The following is a 19,691-nucleotide window of genomic DNA, read 5'->3' as shown; positions in this document are numbered from 1 at the left end:
CTGTGCTGCTTGTAGGGTGTCCAGAACAGGCATGAGTTGAGTAAAATTGTGATCCTCCAGGAATGCAACAAGTATAGCTTTGGCATTGTAGTTATTCCTACGAGGAGTCCTGAAACAAATTGCTTTTTGATGAGCGATGACTGAAAAGTACAGATCAGTGATTAAATGATTTCATTCCATAGTAATTAGGGAGAGCTCTTTGCAGACCTGGCTTTGAGCAGCTGTGCTGGTTGCTCCTTCTTGGTGCCCCTCGAAGCTAAACTGGATGATGGCATCATTACCCCTTTTTGAACGTGTGGAGGGAACAGCGCTGATCTCTCCCAAGGGCCCTTGGAGTGTGAAAATGCATCACTAGCCCCTGCTTAACATAAAGATGTTCACTTAGATGCTCAGCTCCCACTCTAAACTACTTCAAAGAACAACTCTTTGTAAAAGCCTTGCTCTGAATTCCTGTGGCATATAAAAAGTTATTAGCTGTGCTTGGGGAACAAATGTATTTGTATTTTGAGATTCTTTCCCCCATCCTTTTCCATGTGCTAAAGCAGTTGTTGTTTCAGCTGGGTTTCCAGAGGAGATGCCGGTGACAGCAGTCGATCTGCACTAGTGTGGTTTGTGTTGTACTGCTAGATTGTCTGCTGTCGCTGCTACGTTGAGCTCGTGATAGGAGTGGTAGGATATTTGGGGCAAAACAAAGCTTTTGGGTTTTGTATTTCTTTTCTGCTTCCTGAATTCCTGAGTACAGGAGAGGTTTGCTTCCCTCTGGAAATCACAATGCTGACCCTAATCTCATAAAAGAAGGGACTGTCACTGCCCGACTGTGAAACCTAATCTGCCTCTAACAAACTCTTGGGCTCAGAAGTCAGTATTTTTAGGTTATCTTAATACACCCAGAGATTTGAAAACGAATATTAGAACAAAACACTTTTACTTTAGATATTTTAAGACTAGATGACAAATTGAAATGTCAGGAATAATGTATCTGCTGCCCCTCAGTCTCCCTGCCATCCTGAGGCCTAAGAAATGTATAAATTATGTAGAGCATCAGAGGAAAAAACCCAAACGAGCAAACCCAGTAAATCCAGGCTGTTGGATGAGGAGAATGGGCCTGCAGTCCGAGTCACTCTTGCAAAGCCTGCGGTGGTGCCAGGTGTCTGTACCCATCAGGCAGCGCCCATGTAACTCAACGTGGGGTTATCTGTCCCGAGCCTGTCATCTGGCTGCAGTTGCAGTACTCTCCCAGAAAGAGAAGCCTCTGCTAGTGAGCAGATACTGAGAACTTCACAAAATCAACCTTTTAATCTCCTTCTCCCTGCAGAGCCACATGCGAGGTGGGGCAGACAGAGCTGTCGGTGTCACGAGCTCCCTTGAGGAACCGCTGTACTGTTAACATTCAGTACCACATTTCCCTATTAAAAGACCTCCTGGTGTGGTTCCTTGTAAAAGTCAGTTTTTAACAGTGATGAAAGTCATCCGAATGATCAGTTTTCCATCCTCCAAGCTCTGTTGCCAAAGCTGGGGGAGGGAAGAGTAACTAATTTCTCACCAGCAAGCAAGCATTTTGTAATTTGTCTCCTTGTCCCTCTGCTCCCCAGAATACATGCTCGATTTGGACCCATTGCTGTTAGAGTCGTCTGGCTCCACGATGAGCTTGTTAACGAACACAGCTTAGTGGGGCAAATAGGAGGGCAAAGCTCACTGCTGTCATGGTGACCTTTTGGTCGTGGTGACCAAAACCTTCAAGATTTTGAATGTGATCTCCAGGAACTGTCAGTCCAGGTGTTGTTTGAGGATGCTTTGCCCTCTCTTCATGAACTCCATGTGTGGCAGCTGTGGAGTCTCTGGCTAATCTCCCTGTCTCTGCTCACCCTTAGCTGTGTTTGGAGCAGAGGGCTGATGAAAGAAATGCCCCTTGGCTCACGTGCAAATGGATCCTCACAAAAAAGCTGCCTCTGTGCATTTGTCTTAATTTCTGTAGTACTACATAGCCGAGAAGCAACCAGGAATATGGCACATTAATTCCTGCTCTGGGCACTGAGGGCTTGCTTGTGGCCAAGAGATAAGGTGAGCACAGCACACACCCATGCCTGCCCTCTTCTCCGAGTGATACCGGGTTATCAGGGGTACCTGCCTGGTGGAGGGGCATGGTCTGATGGAGACACACATCTGAATGTAAATATGGAAAATGAAATAAACATCTTCATTCTTAAAAAACTGCTCTCATCAGAAACTGGTTGGAAATCAGTTTGGTTAAATGAGAGCCTCCAAGAAATCAGACAAGGAGAGAACTTGCTAAGGTCCAATCTTGCACTGCTCTTACTCTAGAACGAATTCCCTCCAGCATCTGAGTGAGGTCCTCTTCCCTGTGGATTTGAGCTCCACTCTCTCAGGGACAGCCTGAGAAACCAGACCAGTGTTGCAAAGTGCAGTTGCAGAATTCGTCCCTTGTCACGCTAGTTTCTTACCTGTTTTTGCAGTGGTAGCTCTATTTTACAGGGCAGACTCCTTGGAGATACTTGCCCTCCTGTCTCACAGCTGCCTTTTTCCCACCACCAATCTGGTGACACCGTGGTTGGTGCTGGGAAGGGCCTGCCTTGTCACAAATTTGTCTCGGTTTGCTTTATCAAGTGAGAAAGCCCAGGTGAGGCCAGGCAGCTCTCAGAAGGGCTCAGATCTGTTAAGTGAGTAAATTTGAGGCTCACTGATGGGGTTTGGAAAGGAAGGACAAGCATTGGTTTTATGTTTCTTCTAATTGAATCAGCTCTTTCTTGCCTTCCCCTCTGCCATACTGGGTGGCTTACAGATCTCTGTTGTGCTTGAGTGACAGGCTGTGTTGATATGTAGTTGCTTAGTAAGTCCATTAACCTGCAGCTAAATCCAGGCAATGGCTAACTCGAGCTGTTTTTATATATAAGCGAACTGCATCTAATCTTTCCAATGTATTTTGCTGAGCATGTAATTAAATAAGCATGACCCTGCAGCCTTTGTTGTGAATGCTTCCTGTTTTATAATTATGATGATCTGAGAGATGTAATTGAGGGGTTCTTAATTTTCCATAATTGGTGGTACTCCAGGTACAGCAATTTAGACACAACCTACAATACTTTAAAAACTTATGGATTAAATATATCTCTATTTGGAGAAATATTCTGGGGGTTTGCTTTTTGAAAATGGTAGTAACTTCTCTTTCTGCTCTTCAAGGTTTTCCGATGTCATCCTGGCAACAATTTTGGCTACCAAGTCAGATATGTGTGGCAAAAAGTTTGAACTGAAGATTGACAATGTCCGCTTTGTTGGCCATCCCACGTTGCTTCAGCATGCCCTGGGGCAGGTACGGTAGGACGGACCTCTGGGCACCCGCCTTCTTTACAGACTGCCTGGCCTAGATAGGGAACTTGGAATTCCGAATGTCCGTGTTGGCTTCCTGATGCTCAAAGCTCTCTTCTACTTAATTCCAGATAAACGCGGTAAGGAGCAAACTGAGGGAGCTGTGTCAGTGATCCATAGAAACCCCATTCTGGTTCTTGTAGAAAGCATTGCTGGTAAAGAGACGTAATGCTAAGTAGTCCAGCCCAAAAAGCTGTTCCTTGTTATGTTAGTTATTGCAAGTTAGCTTTTTAGCTCCTCTAATTAGTACTGCAGTTAAAAATAAATCACCCCGGACCTTCACAAATGCTGGAAGCCACATCAGCCTTGTTTGGCTTTTAACTTTACTGGTGCTCAAGATGATTCAGAAGGCTCTGCTGGAGTAGGTTGGATGTTGAAAGGGATCTGACATTTAATTGTGGACAGAGTCAGGCTGCCGTTTGCATTGACACCTTGCTCCGCAGCCTGTGTTTTAGCTGCTTGGAATGAAAGCAGTTGCCACCTGGGCTATGGAACAGGTCTTGCTTAAATTTAGAAAAGAATTTACATGCTTCTATGTGCAAAATATTCTCCATCCCATTCCTTCTTCCTGATAGACTGTAAGAATGACCCAGACTTTGGGAATTTCTGAATCCATCACCGATTTCTGTCACTGAACTACTTTGGTCTCATTTTTCATCAGATTTACTAAGTTGTTTGTTATTTCAGGAAAAAAAAAATCTGTTTGCCAGTTCTGTCTTCCTTTCTGTCTATAATTAGAGGTGCAAACAGATTGTTGGCGACTGCTACATGATATTTAGAGGACCAGACTGCTTTGATCAAGTAAGGAGCTGGCCTCGAGCATCAAAAGATGCTTGTGTTCCACTTTTGAAACTCGAGTCGTGAGTTGGAGAAATGCGATGGAGGATCACCAAGACTCTGTCCTTAAATGTTTAAGCTGTTTTGGAAGACAGAATTCAAGTGTCCCCAAGCTGTGTCAGTACATCAAGCGGGTCCAGGCGACGCAAGCACTGAACCAAGCTCAGGGCATGTACAGGGACCCCAGCCAGGAGCAAAAGAAGGCAGGACCAGAGGCAGGGCTGGAGGACAAGGCAGCAGTTTAGTCAACAAGGGTCCATCCAGGAGACAAGCTACCTCCCATGGCGTAGGCCAAAAGTTCATCCAAGAAACAGGGCTGGAGACAGGCATCCTCCAGGCCCTGGGCTGAGCTCAAATGGGGCTCTTGGGCCGTGGACTGGGGTGTGGAGGGGACCCAACTGGGGCTACTCAGGGCCATTAAGACCTTTTGGTGCCCTCAGGGCTCTGACAACTCTGGCCTGTTCTCTCACAGTATCAGATTCCCTTGCTTTTGCTAATCTCATCCGATAGGCACAACTTCGCAAATGTGGTATAAATAATATTTGCATTTTTCACCACATAATATTTATTATACATTTTCTCCATTTTCCAGTCAATTTTATTGTAATTACATGAAATGTCTCTTCATTTTTAATTTGTCTAAACAAAATTGCACCTGCATAAACAAAGTTATAAATGCTGTAAACGCCTTTGTTACTTCTTGTAGGATCTTCTTTTTTCGTGTGTCTTATTGCCCCAGTAGGTACCCCAGAACTTTCTAATATCCAGTATCTTCTGGACACGGCAGCCATCTCTTCAGTTCATTTGAGTCTAAATCTTGGACCCTTTTGTGGTGAGGAGGAAGCTAGATGGAGCTCCTTTCCCATGGAGCACAGGCAGTGACCGGAGTAACCCGACCGTCTCCGGTTTGGGTTTCCTCAGAGTTCATGCTGCCGTGAGTTAATCTGCGGGACAGCTCAGCAAATTCTTACTCAGATTAGATTCCAGAGTTAGAGAAGCACAAATATTTAATCCTGCGTGCCAAATGGCCTTTTATGTGGCAATATTCTGAATTCTTCAAATTCCTGCAGTGTTTCCTTTTCCAGCTTAGTCTTTTCTTCTCTTTTCCGGACAAGAGGTGGTAGGAAATCTAGCCTGCATCCCAATTGGTGTTAACGGTGGCAGTTTCTTTGATAATAAGAAGGGAACAGGGGTCTTTCTGGAAATTCACCAGACATCCTGGAACCTGTAACTCCAGGAGAATAAACAAACACAATAAATTGGCTTTTCCATCCTCCTATCACTGCCTTTTTGATAGAACTTTTGATAGAACTTTACTAAAAAAACAAACATATGTATCACTGCTTTTGGTTTCTCTAATTTTTAAGACTGCAGAGTGAAAGCACTTGGATTTTGGAGTTCACTGGTGAGCAGTTCCTTGCTGATCCTCGGGGGCCCTGTCAGGAAGGGTGGATGCAGCTCCGCTGTTGCCTTGTCTCAGTGCTGCGTTGGCTACATGTGCACATGATGTTGGGTAGAGACTGAATGTGATGTTGGCATGGCAGGTTTCAGCTGGTTTTGTTTGGGATGGGATTGGTGCTCAGCAAGGAGCTTCAGGGTGGCAGGAATGTCCTCCAGATTTTGTGCTCCATCTTGTGGTAAAGCTTGCTCGATTCAGGCTTGTTCGTCTCGGATGTGCCAAGTCAACTTGCTCGTCTTGGCTTCCACTGTTCCTCCCCACCAGGAAGCCTGTACCTGCATCAGGGATGGAGCTCATGGCTGCAGAAAGAATAGGAGGGGCTGGAGAAGGTGTTTGGAATCCTGCAGGAAGGGAAGATCAAACCTCGTGCTTTAGTACCACAGTTCTAGAGTGTGTTTGTTCTGACAAAAGCAACAATCATGACACGGTTCAAGTGGCCTGGGATGAGAAATCTGTGGACTATTCCTTAGTTAATGTTATAGATGACAATTGTGCTAAGGAATTGAAACCTAGGGTCCCTTACGATGCCTAAACGTGATAGTAAAGATATCTCCTAAGACTGCTGTATTGGCCGATACTCCTTTCCATGGTCATGGCAAAATGTTTTGGTTTAAGTCTTCACGGCATCTCAGAAAAGGCAGTGCTGTAGAGTAAATATAACACTTTAATAAAAAAAAAATCACAATTTTATTTTTTACAAGTTAAATTTGATGATGTAATTTGATTTTTCTTACCTTTTTTCTCAGCAAACTTGTGATTGCACTGAGTTAGGCTTTGCTTTTGTATTTTTTCTGTTGTCTTTTCCTTTCCCCTCTGTTCCTGGATCCAACTGACACGAACCCATGGGATTTTTTTAATATGTGTTTTTCAGGTGTCCAAAACTGATCCCTCACCAAAGAGAGAGATGCCCACTATGATTCTTTTCAATGTCGTGTTTGCACTGAGGGTAAGGACTACCTTAATTCCTTCTGACAGTGGGATGTGCTTTGGCTGTGTAAGAGAACGCAGTAGGCTCACATTTGAGGAATCGCCTGTAAAATATTGAGTGTCTGGTTTAATTAGGTTGTTTTCATTTGAAACAGCAAACCTAAACAGTGTAAAATATGACACTCACAAGTGGAAAACAAGTTCAGTTGTTCTCGTCAGGACGTCTTGTAGAGTTTTTGGTTTTAAATACCCAGAGTATAAAAGTGTGCAAGGACCACTGTGAAAAATGGATATGAACCCAGTTGCGAGTCCTGTATGTATCTCATCTTCTGTTATTAGTTGGCTGGTAATCTGCTGTGATTTTTCTAGCTGCTGCAATAGAGGTTTGTCCAGCTAAGCTGTGTTTGAAGACAGCTTGGGCCAGGCTGTCGTGTGTGTCAGATGCCACTCTCTGTTCGTGGCTGTTCTACTCCTGCTCAGGACCAGATCCATAGAGCTACGCTAGCACGTTGCCGAGCGCTTGTGACTCCACGCAGCTCAGACCTTGGCAGTCGGTTCTGCTCTAGAACCAGAGGCAGCATGCGCAGTGACTCGTTCTTGGCCGCCTTAAAAGTCAGGTCCCCACTGTGGCCTTGGTCAATCCAGGCTTGCTCCATGCAGAGTCGTTCAGAAAGTGGCTCTGGCTCAGAACAGCACTGCTCTGCACTCTTACTCGTGCTGTACGATGCAGACATGGGCCTTTGCTCAGCGCCTCCAGGCTTTTTTTATAATTAAATGGACAGTGTTTAAAAGCCACCTCCTCTGAACAATGAGATCATTCTAAAAGGAGAGTGCCTGGGAGCAGGGACTGTAGAGTTCTAAATGAGAAGAAGGTACAAGTCAAGAATAAGTAGGTTTTGGTGCTCAGCAAGAACCTGGAGTGAGTCATAAACTCATAGAACGGTTTGAGCTGAAAGGGACCTTAAAGCCCATCCAGTTCCACCCCCTGCCATGGGCAGGGACACCTTCCACTGGATCAGGTTGTTCCAAGCCCCATCCAGCCGGGCCTTGAACACCTCCAGGGAGGGAGCATAGTTTTTGCTTGGAATTTCTTTCAGGCCTCCTCTACTGACTCGATGTTGGTATCTGTGTTATGAGATCCTGGTTCGGCTAATTAGGTGGTATAAATCTCTAGAAATTTCATTATGTTCGAGCATGATTTGATTTCTGAGCTCTGGCTTTCTCTTCCCAGCCCATGGGTTGCGTCTGTGGAGACATCGTATTATTTTTGTGGCATATACACGTACATTTGAAAAATAAAAGAGGGAGTTGGCATAGCTGCCTTTATGGAAAGGGTTGAATTTTGCTTGGCTGGTCACGTTGTCATTATTTAAAAGCCTCTGGCTTCCTGCTTGTGAAGTGACCTTTTTTTACCTTTTAGCACTAGAACTTTTCTTTCGGCTGACCTGCCAGTGGTGAGTGACATGACAGTGCTACAGCCTGGATGACTTGTCCTCAGCTGAACAGCAAGGTTTCCAAAAAGGCTGTTGTCTCAGTCTGAAGCAAGAAAGAAACGGAGTTCAGTTGCCATCTTTTGGGACATTCATAGGTCAGGAAGCGACAGATTTTCAATACTGGAGTTGATTTTAGATTTCACACATTAAGAGACTCTAGTTTTGAGAATTTTGATGTTGTGGCATGCTTTGGTTGTAAGAAAGTGAATATAGGTGCACACGCAAATACAAACTTTCTTGCATATTGAGACATGTGGAAGCAGCACCGTTGAAAATAATGCTCCTTCATCCACAACATTGCAAGAGCTTAGTGAAATACAATGAAGACTATATCTGTCCTGTGTGTTTCTAGAATCTAATTTCTCGTGGTTCTCCTAGGAAACTTGCTTTTTGTCATGTTGGCAGTGCAGTGATATTGATGTAGCTGTGTGTAATGCAGCACTAAATCATATTTGCCAAATTAAATGTTCTTAGTTCATAGAGAGCTGTCAGGTTTCTGAAAAGTGCTGTGTAAGAAGCAAGTGGAATTTTTTTCCTAGCAGGGTGAAGAGGGTGGGTGGAAGCGTTGTGAGATAAAGACGAGAGCCCATCTGCAGTGGGCAGACAGGGTAGGCAAAGTCCCAAATGTTCTATCAGCACTGATCCTGCTGTGTTTAAGCTTCAGGGTTACCAACGTGTTGTGACTCAGCAAAAACAGTGGAATCCAAAAAGTGATGACTCATGGTTTGCTAGTTTACGTGCCAAGTTATCACTTGCTGGAATCATAAATTCCTTTAAATGTCTTAACAAACATGAACCAGCTGCTTACTCAGACTGAAGCCACCAAGTCCCCGTGTCCTGTCCCCCCCCACCTTCTCAGCTGCGCTTACCAGATAGGTTTTACCAGCTCTTTCATTCTGGGACTTACACAAATGCAGTGTTAGTAATAAGCCATATTTGTCAATGTTTGGGAGCATAAATCCGAATTCATTCTGGATTGGGATCAAATTGTTCATCATATGCTGGTAATTCTCACCTAGTTGCTGTCTTGCCAGTATGTAATACGAACATCAGGATAGCGGCATGGAGTGAATGAGCCGTTAAAGGCCCCACAGTCCTTGCAGTCTTTATACTCCCAGTGATTTTAACTTGAACATCTAATAATCTATCTTTTCAAATAGCTTGATACTGACTTTTCTCACTGTGTGAAATGGAGTTCTTTGGCCTCTCTGCCAACAGAAGGCCCATTAACAACTGGAAAAAATAAACCAGATCGGAGTATTGCAATCTATGTGCTGTGTTCATTTGATGCACGTAGACAAGCGTAGAAATCAGTCTTCTCTTTGCCTTTGGACATCTCTGAGCTTCTGCTTTTTTGCTGCTAGAGCAAACTCCTTTCTTTTACCCATTGCCAAAAAGGTTGACTTTTGATATCTACTGAAGATAATTATTTTGACTGCTTATCCATCACTGTGATTTCATATATGTAATTAGGATTGAATGACCAACTCGTTTCTTTTCTGTGTTGCCTGTAGGCCAATGCAGATCCCTCGGTGATAAACTGCTTACACAACCTCTCCCGAAGAATCGCCATTGTCTTGCAGCACGAGGAGCGCCGCTGCCAGTACCTGACCAGAGAGGCCAAGCTGATTTTAGCTATTCAAGATGAAGTCTCTGCCATGTCAGAAAGTGAGTGCTGAGCTTAGCTTTGTGCAGGAATAGGTTTGTCCAGGAATGCTTTCTCAGAAAAGTGCTGATGGTGCCACGTTATTTCTCTTGTGGCTGGAATCAGTCGGAAAAAGTTTTGGTGCTCTTTAGCATTCTGACAGCTTTTGACTGCATTTTGCCTCATCCAGGATCACTATTCCTATGCAGAGATGTCCAGTTTAGAAATTAACTAGCTTGTTTACTTTCCTTGCTAGCTCAGTTTGGCATGATTACTGGAGAATGTGCACTCAACTGTCAGGCTGAGATGGAAGAATTCGTATTTAGCCTGTTTCACCCAACGTAGAGCAAGTTTCCCATGCTGTGTGCTGAGTCACCAGACTGCTTGTGTGGAAACTACTCTTACATATTGTTACCACGGCTCACAAATCGTTACAGAGCATTTTTACAGCCTGTACTTCAGAGCAATTTACTATAATAATAATAAGCAATATTTAAGGTGAACAGTGATGCATCATCTTGCTGCAAGCATTAAAAATTAAAACTAGCATGTATAAAACAAAAAAACATTTAAAATCGTCACTTGTCACATTTGCAGTTATGTGTGTTTAACTGACGAGGTTTAGGAGAAGTTGGCGATAGTTCACTGTTATTATTTTAACATGTAACTTGAATAGTTGTAAAAGCTTTGACAGATAATCATAGATTAAAAAGATAGGGATTCTGTCCTGGAGATAGTGGTTGATACCTTGTGGCGGAAGTGGAAACTCTCTTTGATTTGAAACCTGTTGTTTGCTTTCTTGTTTTGAAACTTCCCATAGCCACAGAGGGGCCACAGTCACCTTTTCATCACATCTTACCCAAGTGCAAACTGGCCAGAGATCTCAAGGAGACATATGACAGGTAAGTGGGATTTCCTTCCTAGCTCCGAGTATGCTGCTTCTCAATGAAACCCCTTGGCCTTATTGCTTAGGATGTTATCCACTCTTCATGCTGCTGATTCACTGGGATTTGGGTTTGGACCAGGTGGAGTGAAGTGAAGGCTAAGTGTTGGGTAAAACGTTTGCAGAATTGCTATCATAATCTTCACCTTGGGCTCCCTTTGGATATGTTCTGGTTCTTAAAAGTCAACGATGTCTGTCACAGCTTCAGGAATTATTATTTTCTTCCTTAGCATGGAGACACAAAATGACAAATGAATTATAGAATTGAAAAGTGTCATAATATGAATATTGCATCACTTAGAAGTGTTCCAAACCTGCAGTGAAGAGAAAAAAGCTGCATTTGGCACTGATGGCAAGTCAGATACTGCCCTGGCTTCACTTGGTTACACTGTGCATGTCTGGACAGTGAATTTGGATTAGGTGGTGAGACTTTCAGCAGAATGGAAAGTGTAACATGCTGTTTCTTGACTGGATTAAAAGTTCTGGCAAGGATTTCAAAGGAGCGTGGAGTTAAGCTTTGAATTTCAGCAGGAGCCAGCTCTGGCCTTCTCCAGCGTACTCCTGCTGTGACAGCTTGTCAGTGCTGGCTCCTCACGCAGAGCAGACACTTCCGTTCAGGATATGCGCTTGGTGAAGGACCTTGACAAAGGAGCAGAGAAGGTTCTGATGGGGAGGAAGATGATGTGCCCCTTGGTGAATGTGTTTGGGAGGATGACTCTCTGAGTTCCTAGAGTGACTGTAGAACCTGTTCTATGATATTAGACAAACACTTCAGCCTTCTTAAGGTTGTGGTTCCCTTTGTACAACGGCAATAATCAGAAAACCCTGCAAGGTAAGGCACTGAGAGCCTAAATAATTTAGTGGTTGCAAAACACATTAGAAAACTTGTAATATGCTCTTCTTCGTTATGTTCACAAGCAGTGAATTTCAGCCTGTTTGACCATATTGTTCGGTACAACTCTCACGAGACCCACACTACATTTTAAAATAAGGCACAATGTAGCCTATAATTCTACTGTTAACCTTTACCTGCTACTTACTTTTCTCTGTTCCTCTAGGGCTCTGTACTTGTGACTGGGCAAACCCTGATCTTGTTTCCACACATTTTAGTGACACAGTGACATCTTGTGGCACTTAGCTGGGACTGGAGGAACACGTCGCCTGAGTTCATGCAATGTACTAACACAACCCTTCCATGAAATAAGGAGGAATGGACTGACCACAGAGAAACACACGTTGGTGCTGCCCCAAGATGTAAAATAAGGCAGTGTCTCCTTCGTTTAGGCATTGTGAGTCAGGGAGAAGTGGCACAAGTTGTATCTGAACACTTTACATGACATTGTCGTAAGTGAATGTAAGAAATAAGCTGTTGGTAAAAGTAGAAAATGTCAGTGGTTGATTGCAAAGCTCTGTTTGAAGAGTAGCTAACGGTGGCGTTGGCTTCTGGTAATAAAATGGTGCTCTGCAGTGGTTTTCCATTAATGCTTCAGACAAGACAATAGGAAATGTGCTTATTACACCTGCAGTAGTACCTTGTTGGGCAGGCATAGAATTAAAACAATGTTTTGGTCAAGTAGAAGATATGGTCTGGAAATAAGGTTTTTATAATGCCACTTCAAGATGAAGCTCTGGAGTGGAGTCTGTGTGATCTTCTGTGAAATGAGGGTTTGGAACCAGTCTCACTCAGGATTGTAAATCCTCTTCTGTAATGAGTACTGTATCCAGTGTGGGGCAGCACAGTTCGAGAGAGAATTGAACCATCTAGAGAGTGTGGAGGACTGAGAATGACCTAAGAGGAAAGATTGAAAGATTTGGTCTGTTTCTTTTAGAGGAGAGAAGACTTCTGGGAACTGCAAACCTTCAAATGCATGCAGTGACAACGAGCTGGTTTAAATTGACAGAGATTTCTGGCATAGCCTTTGGCATAGGGGAGCAGCGTAGTGAAGTGGGGAGAGCGCTTCGAATTGCAGATGGGAGCCCAGCTCTCTATTTGAGATTTGCTCAAGCCAGAGTTTCCTCATGTCTGCTCACTTCTGCAACTCCAGTCAAAGTCCTCTTGAGTGACTATTGCTGCTCCAGAAGCGCTGTCTGGCCCTTGGTTTCCTGTAGATGGTGCTGAGGTATTTCAGGCAAGACCCAACGTGTCCCTTAGCGAGCTGGTTTGTACAAAACCACAGGTCTGTGAATCTTTTTACAGTTCAAAGTGTGCCTCAAAACGCACATTTAATGTTTTCATAGAATCATTGACTTATAGAATAGTTTGAGCTGGAAGGGACCTTAAAGCCCATCCAGTTCCAACCCCCCTACCATGGGCAGGGACACCTCCCACTGGATCAGGGGCTCCAAGCCCCATCCAGCCTGGCCTTGAACACTTGTGAAGCTCACAGTAAAAAGCTTCCCAAATAGATGACTTCATGGAGCATCTGTAAAAATGATGGCAAACATGGATTCAAACTTCCACTTTCTTTGATTTGACTGTATTTCATCCAAGGGATGAATCTTTGCGCGTGTATTGATGACATCATCTAACTCTGTTCGTTGGCTGAGAGCACAGTTGCATACGGTGCTGAAGGAGGGTGTAGCTTATTCCTTGACATATTATTAGAGGCTTAAATAGTTTTCCATCCAAGAAAAGGCAGGTGAGGGAGAAATTGCATTCATAAAGCTATAATGAAGGCTTGAAATTGTACTGTTGAATGCAAATACACAGGAATGAAATTAAGATCCAGATCAGAACTGAAAATCTGGTTTTCTTGATGTCTTTAATTCTAGGCTGTTGATGTATAATGCACTGCAGACAAAATTATGTTGTGGGGAGTGTAATTATGTAATTAAAGCTTCTGCCTTGGTGCACTCGGACCAAAGAATGTAAGGAACCAACTTTATTGTTTTCTCTTCTCTGACTGTTAAACTACGCAGAGAAGATAGCCCTGCAAGGGTTCATGTTTTCATGTATCTCCTCTTTTTGGTAACCTGTTTTAACAACCTCGGTGGCTTTTGGTGGTCTCTTAACTCTCCTGTCCAGTTCATTTACTGTCACGTTTGCTTTTGTGAGTACAGATAGCGTGGGTAACTGCTGCTTCAGGACGCCCTTCACCTTGATGTGTTTTGAGAGAATCCAGCTGTATCTGTCACTTGGCATATGTCCGCTGGGATAAGCTGTGTTACTTGAGTTGCAGTATCTAATGCGAGAAAAAAGGAGGCGTTTGCTCTGCTTTGCATGTTCCTTCAGGGTTTGGAGCCTCTGATCAGGTGGGAGCTGGCAGCGCTGGAGAGTGGATTTATTCTTTCAGTGCGGATTTGAAAAAGGAAAACTTATATCATATTTGCTCCATTTGCAACTTGAAAAATTGCTATTTTTTTTTTTTTTGGAGTTCAGTGCAAAATCTGAGAACAAAACCATGGCCTTTGCTTTAGAAAAGCCTTGTCTGCAGTGTGATTTTCCCTAATGAGTCTGATCATGCACAAGGCAGGACGGGATCGTATTTGCTCTCTCACCGCTCTGTTGTGGTTTGGTGAATAGTTATCCCGGCAGCCAAAGCTACCTGATGGCTTTGTTTTAAAGCTGAATTTTCAGGTCTCTCTAAGCCCTGTACGCAACCAGATGAACTTGAAAAAGAGCATATTAGTTTGTGGTCTACAATTGAATGCTAGGTATAAACGTTTAAATCACCACATAAAGTTTCCAAGATCTGTATTTGCTCCCTGGCTGTTCCTGACATGTTTTCAAATCTGTTTTGCGTAGAGGGGAAATTCATGGACATTATCAACACAAAAGTCATATTGTGAGTTTAAACACGCTGGAGTTTAAAATTCAGACTGGAATTCTCAGAGTGCAAACTTTGAAAATTTATTTTAGGACGAAAACCAAAATCTTTTGGAACAAAGTTTAAGGTGAAAGGATGTATTGAGAAGTTCAGCTCTCCAGTGTGGACAAGATTAGCTTTTGCTTCAGATTGATTTATGAGTTTCTCTGTGTTGTTAGCTCAGTGTGCGTGAGAAGGTGCAGTTGGCCGTGCCTCTGCCTCTCAGCTGGATCCCACTGCCCTCACAAAGCTGTTCCCAGGCCAGTGCTTCCTGCTGGTGGGCTGGGCAGTGGTGGGAAGATTTGCAAGATGGTGCTAGCTTAGCTCCTTATGGTACCCTTATGATAGCTTTATTAATTTTTAATTAAATGTGGTTACCTGCTTAGGTGCATTTCATCTGCTGTCTGGATTTACAGACTTCTGTAAAGCTACCTGCATGATGCTCATTGCTCTAATCTCCCTGCTTCCTGTTTTTTTTTAGTGAAAGAGGCTTATAGTTGCTTTCAGGGTGAACATGAAGAACAGACTTTATTGTCATTCCTGAGATATCCATCATTTCCACTCCAGTCCTTTTCTCTGAAGTCAGCTTAAAGGCTTAGCTTAGTCCCTGTGGTTTCCTAGAATGTAGAAACCATTTAAGAAGCACGTTTGTGATTTCATGTGATGAGCAGGAACAGGTTGGTAGGAAACAAACAACCTAAGCGGAACCAATGGAGTCCATTGTTGTGGAAATGTGCTGCTCATAACACCCCTTGCCAAGGATAGACATCTCCTTCTCTTTTTCCTTGGAGAAGGAGATGGAAGCTGGAGGTGCAAACATTCTGCCCAGTTCATCTTCGCCTTTTGCAGCTCTGATCTAGGCAATTTTCCAGAGCCTTGCAGTAGGTCCTCAAGAAACTCTTTTAACTTCCAAGTGCTGCTGCAATGTTAAGAGCAGAAGAAGCAGAAGATCAGTGGGGTGAATCCCCTCAAAGCCTCATAGGGGATAATGCTCTGTAAATACCAGTTAAGGAAGCCCTTGCAGGTAGGAATCGGCTGGTCTTCAGCCAGTCCGGGACAGACAGGGGGCACATTCAGTCTTTTCTTGTCCTCTGCAGGGGTGAATCTTGTCCGCTATTTTCATTTGCTATGCATGGTAAATGCTATTTGTATTTGTTTTCTTCCTATTCTAGTCTCTGCACAACAGGGGTGGTCCGTTTACATATCAACAACTGGCTGGAAGTGAGTTTCTGTCTGCCTCATAAAATCCACTATGTTGCTACAAACTTCATACCCCCTGAAGCAATTGAGAGAAGCCTGAAATCTATCAGGTCAGAGCATGTTCTTTCCTTCAGAGTGTGGCCAGTCCTTCCCGTGGTTCCGAGTGAGATGCCACAAACACGTGTGCTGGCACAGCGTGGGGGGATGACGTGGTCCTGGTGCCCTGGTACGTTGGTGCTGCCGTATGTGACCATAGCCTTTACGTTAACGTGAAGGGGTTGTACTGAGGTGATGCTGTAAGAGATGTCTGCGCTGTTTGCAGTCAGAGGAATTGTGTGTTCATTTTAATCTATTGACCTACAGGTAATTTTGCTTTTAGATGAAAGAGAGCCCAGGCCCTGTGAGATCTTATTTCTTGCATTCCATGTTTACAGCTTTTTGCCTGCAGAAGTAGCGACCTCTTGCCTTCTTCTTTTCTTCTACTGCATTCTGTATTTCAGTAATTCAAATGAGTATTTTTCGCACTAGGTTTCCAGGCTTAATTGCATGCCAGCACAATGCAGGCTTTTTTTGATAGTCACTGGTGCATCCAGTTACCATATAACCCTCTATAGCCTTTTTATAGGGAGCATCATACCTTGTGACATAAAAATAAGCTTATTCTGAAGCCACTTACAGCAAATGGATGATATTAGTTCTGTTTTACCAGCAGATTGACCCCAGGTATCATGGTCTGGGAATAAGCCTTCAGGAAAAGCTGCAGTTTACTGTGCAAATGTATTCTGTTTTTCTGCAGGCCTTACCATGCCTTATTACTTTTAAATGATGAGAAGTCACTGCTTAATGAGCTCCCGTTGGACTGCTCTCCTGCCCTGGTGAGAGTAATTAAAACTACCTCTGCTGTGAAGAATTTGCAGCAACTGGCTCAAGATGCTGACTTGGCATTGCTGCAGGTACGGGGAGCTGTCAGCGGCAGCCGAGATTCTTTTAAGTCACGAGGTGCTTTCTTTCTGTGTGCCAGTGGGTTTCTGTGGTACGTGAGCCCATCAGTTCTCTCGGTGTGAACAGAGGGTACAGAGAAAATGCCAGCTGCAGAGCTGGTGAAGGGTTGGAGAAATGAAGGGCGGCGGTGCAGCGACAGTGCTCGGCCGTCCCGCATCCACATCCGAACCACAGACTGCTGTGGTGAGACAGAGGTCCTGGAGGTCTCTAGTCCACAGTTGGACAGCAAATCCATTAAAGCAGGCTGCTCGAGAACTTGTCCATTCAAATCCTGAATGTTTCCAGGGAATCCTCTCACAGCCTCTCCAGGCCCTGCACCAGCATTTGACCAGCATCGGAGTGCAAAACTCCCTTGTATCCAGTGGGAATCTTCCACCTCCCACCCTGTGTGTGTTGCCTCCAATCCCATCCTAGGTCCTTTCTGAAAAGAATGGCTCTGTCTTCTCTGTGCCCTCTTGTTAGGTAGTTAAAACCTGAACAAATGGTACTCTTGGCTTGGTTGGTGCTGCCACGTTGATGTCTGTGTGCAAATGGAGACACCCAAAATGCACATGAAAGCTGACAGCTGCCGTGGCCAAATATGTTGCATCTCCTGGTCTTTTCTACTGAAAAGCTCTAAAAGACTGTGCAAACCTACCTATTGATTTTCCTTTGTACCTTAGAGCAGGGTCCAGGAAGAAGCTCTAGTTTGGGCTTGGGTAAAAGTTTTGAGCTGGTTCCTCCAAGCCAGCAGCTCTTTTCTAATGCCTTTCCAGCCAGATTCCCAGTCTAAATTGTTCAAGGTGATGTGATGAGGCCTTGACAAGGGAACTCTGTGCCAGTGGGGGAAGCAGGACTGGCAGTCAGGTGAGACGCGAGGCCGCTGAGAGACCATTGTGGCTGAGTGTGGTTGTTGTGGCCCTTTGGTGTCGGGGCTGATGATTGTGTTAGATCATGGCCTTTCAAGGGCAGGTTGGATGGGCCTTGGGCAGCCTGATCCAGTGGGATGTCCCTGCCCATGGCATGGAGTTGGAACTAGATCATCCTTAAGGTCCCTTCCAACCCAAACTATTCTGTGATATGAGAGAAGGGAGAGCCACTCCGCGCTTCTAAGAGTTGACTCCAACCCCGTGACGTGATGTCTGCTCTGTGTGACAGGGGAGAAGGATACTGCTTCTCATCTCAGGTGCCTCTGCTCGTAGATCTGTGCCTTCTTCCACTCAAAGGGAAAGGTCCTGTTTTGTAATGAAATTTCCAGGTCTGCGTACAGTGGTGTGTGGGCTACTTGGCATCATCTAGCCTTGGGATGAACTCTGGAAACTCCCTACTCCTTCTGTAGTTTTGTTCTCCACAAAAAAAGCCAAGTTAAATGCATGTAATGATATGGGCTGGATTTTATGTCTCATAGACACTACTTATGTGGCTCTTTCAAACCCATTAACAACCACTGACTTGTTTAACACATTGAAATACTTTGTGTAACTCACTACTAAATATCTCAGTGCATTAAAAAGGTGTTGGTTTCCTTTGTGTTTGTGTTGAAGTAGAGGCTGATTCTTTTGTTTTATTTTTCACATATAACAAAATGCATTTTGTGCATAAACAAAAATAGGGGTTTGAGGGCATGAAAAGTAACGAAACTTCTATTGATAGAGCTTGAAGAAATTTCTTTAAGGCAGGAAATGCTGAGCTGCTTAGAAATGTGAAAAGATCCTCTGGAAATTCGTAACGTTGTCAAACGTGCCATGTTATATTAAACCATGAATTGATTCTGAAGGCAGGGTAAAGAACGAAACATTTTTGTTTCATTTCAACTCAAAGACGACTTTTCTGTCATTTTGTGGAACTCTTGCTGAGAGTTTGAATTTTGCTTTTGCTCCGCTAATTTTTCCCTGTTTCCTCAATGCAGGTTTTCCAGCTTGCTGCACATCTCGTTTACTGGGGAAAAGCCATTATTATTTATCCACTATGTGAAAACAATGTCTACATGCTTTCTCCAAATGCCAGTGTTTGTCTGTAAGTAGAAGGAAAATGATTGACTGCAGTGAGAAAGTGGTGAGAAGTGCAGATACACTTTCCTTCCCTGTCTTACTGGATACAGAATGGATTTGTTGAGACTGGACAAAACACAAACCACTACCCGTGCCTGAACTTGCAAAGCTGTATAGGAGTTTGTGTGTGGTAGGAAGGAGCAGATCAATATGCTTCTGCAGCGATGTGGGACTTGGAAGCAATATTTACCCTACGAAGCTGCTTTTAATGTTTTTACTACACTTACTTGCTGAATGTTTGTATCAGAAAGGCTGTGTGAACCTGAGCAATATGGAAATGTTTACAAGACACAATACTTTATGATGAAGTTAAAGAACTGAATGGTTTACTGGCCTTTCTGTGTATTTGGCACAAAGCATTCTGAATATTAACCAAAAGTAGCAAATTTGAGTGGTGTTGCTATCACTACTGTATTCCTGGGATGGCATTTCATATGGATCTGCCTTCTTGGGACAGAAGGCAATGCTATACTTTTGAGAGCAGGCAGTGGCAATGCAAGAAAGGTAAGGAGGCAGTGGTGGGTGGTTTTGCTCTGCTGAAAGTTGGCAACCCTTTTTCTATTGCATTTTGAGATGTTTTTAGAATCTGTGTTGGAACTCAGCTATAGGAAAATAGTTTTAAATCAAAACTTCTGTAGTGGAAGAATAAAAATAGGGCTGGAAGGGACCTTGAGGTCATTCCAGAATAGCTGTGCCCACTTATATATGGCAGTGCTGTTCTTGAAGATCTTTGTAGATGGGAGTTCCAAGACAGACAGTTTTCCTAATATTTAATTTGACTCCTTTGCTTTTGATCAATCGCGTTGCTTGTCCTGTCAGCGTGGGCAGGGAGAAGAATCACATCTGCAATTGCATTTTGCATGTTCGAAGATTGCATGTATATCCTGCCTGTCCCTGTCTTCTCTGATCTGTTCAGTCCTCATTCCTTTGTTCAGACTGCGCAGGTCTGGACTTCTTATCAGGTT

At 43.8% G+C, this 19,691-nt stretch overlaps 1 protein-coding gene across 5 annotated transcripts in view; it reads left to right on the top strand.

The window, feature by feature from the left end:
• Window positions 1–19,691, top strand: part of NPRL3 (NPR3 like, GATOR1 complex subunit) — a 43,575-nt gene that overhangs the window by 8,059 nt on the left and 15,825 nt on the right. For 3 of the 5 annotated variants that reach the window (XM_009569004.2, XM_009569003.2, XM_054080197.1), the window contains 7 exons: window positions 3,199–3,328; window positions 6,552–6,626; window positions 9,615–9,768; window positions 10,566–10,647; window positions 15,667–15,804; window positions 16,491–16,647; window positions 18,585–18,691. In XM_009569004.2, coding sequence (XP_009567299.2) covers window positions 3,199–3,328; window positions 6,552–6,626; window positions 9,615–9,768; window positions 10,566–10,647; window positions 15,667–15,804; window positions 16,491–16,647; window positions 18,585–18,691 — 843 coding nt within the window. Of the gene's footprint in view, window positions 1–3,198; window positions 3,465–6,551; window positions 6,627–8,955; window positions 9,105–9,614; window positions 9,769–10,565; window positions 10,648–15,666; window positions 15,805–16,490; window positions 16,648–18,584; window positions 18,692–19,691 lie in introns of those variants that run through there. The other 2 variants (XM_054080198.1, XM_054080200.1) reach the window with 2 other exon arrangements.

Source organism: Cuculus canorus, chromosome 15 (assembly GCF_017976375.1).
Source record: "Cuculus canorus isolate bCucCan1 chromosome 15, bCucCan1.pri, whole genome shotgun sequence".
Taxonomy (NCBI): Eukaryota; Metazoa; Chordata; class Aves; order Cuculiformes; family Cuculidae; genus Cuculus; species Cuculus canorus.
This window is presented reverse-complemented; position numbering and strand designations above follow the sequence as displayed.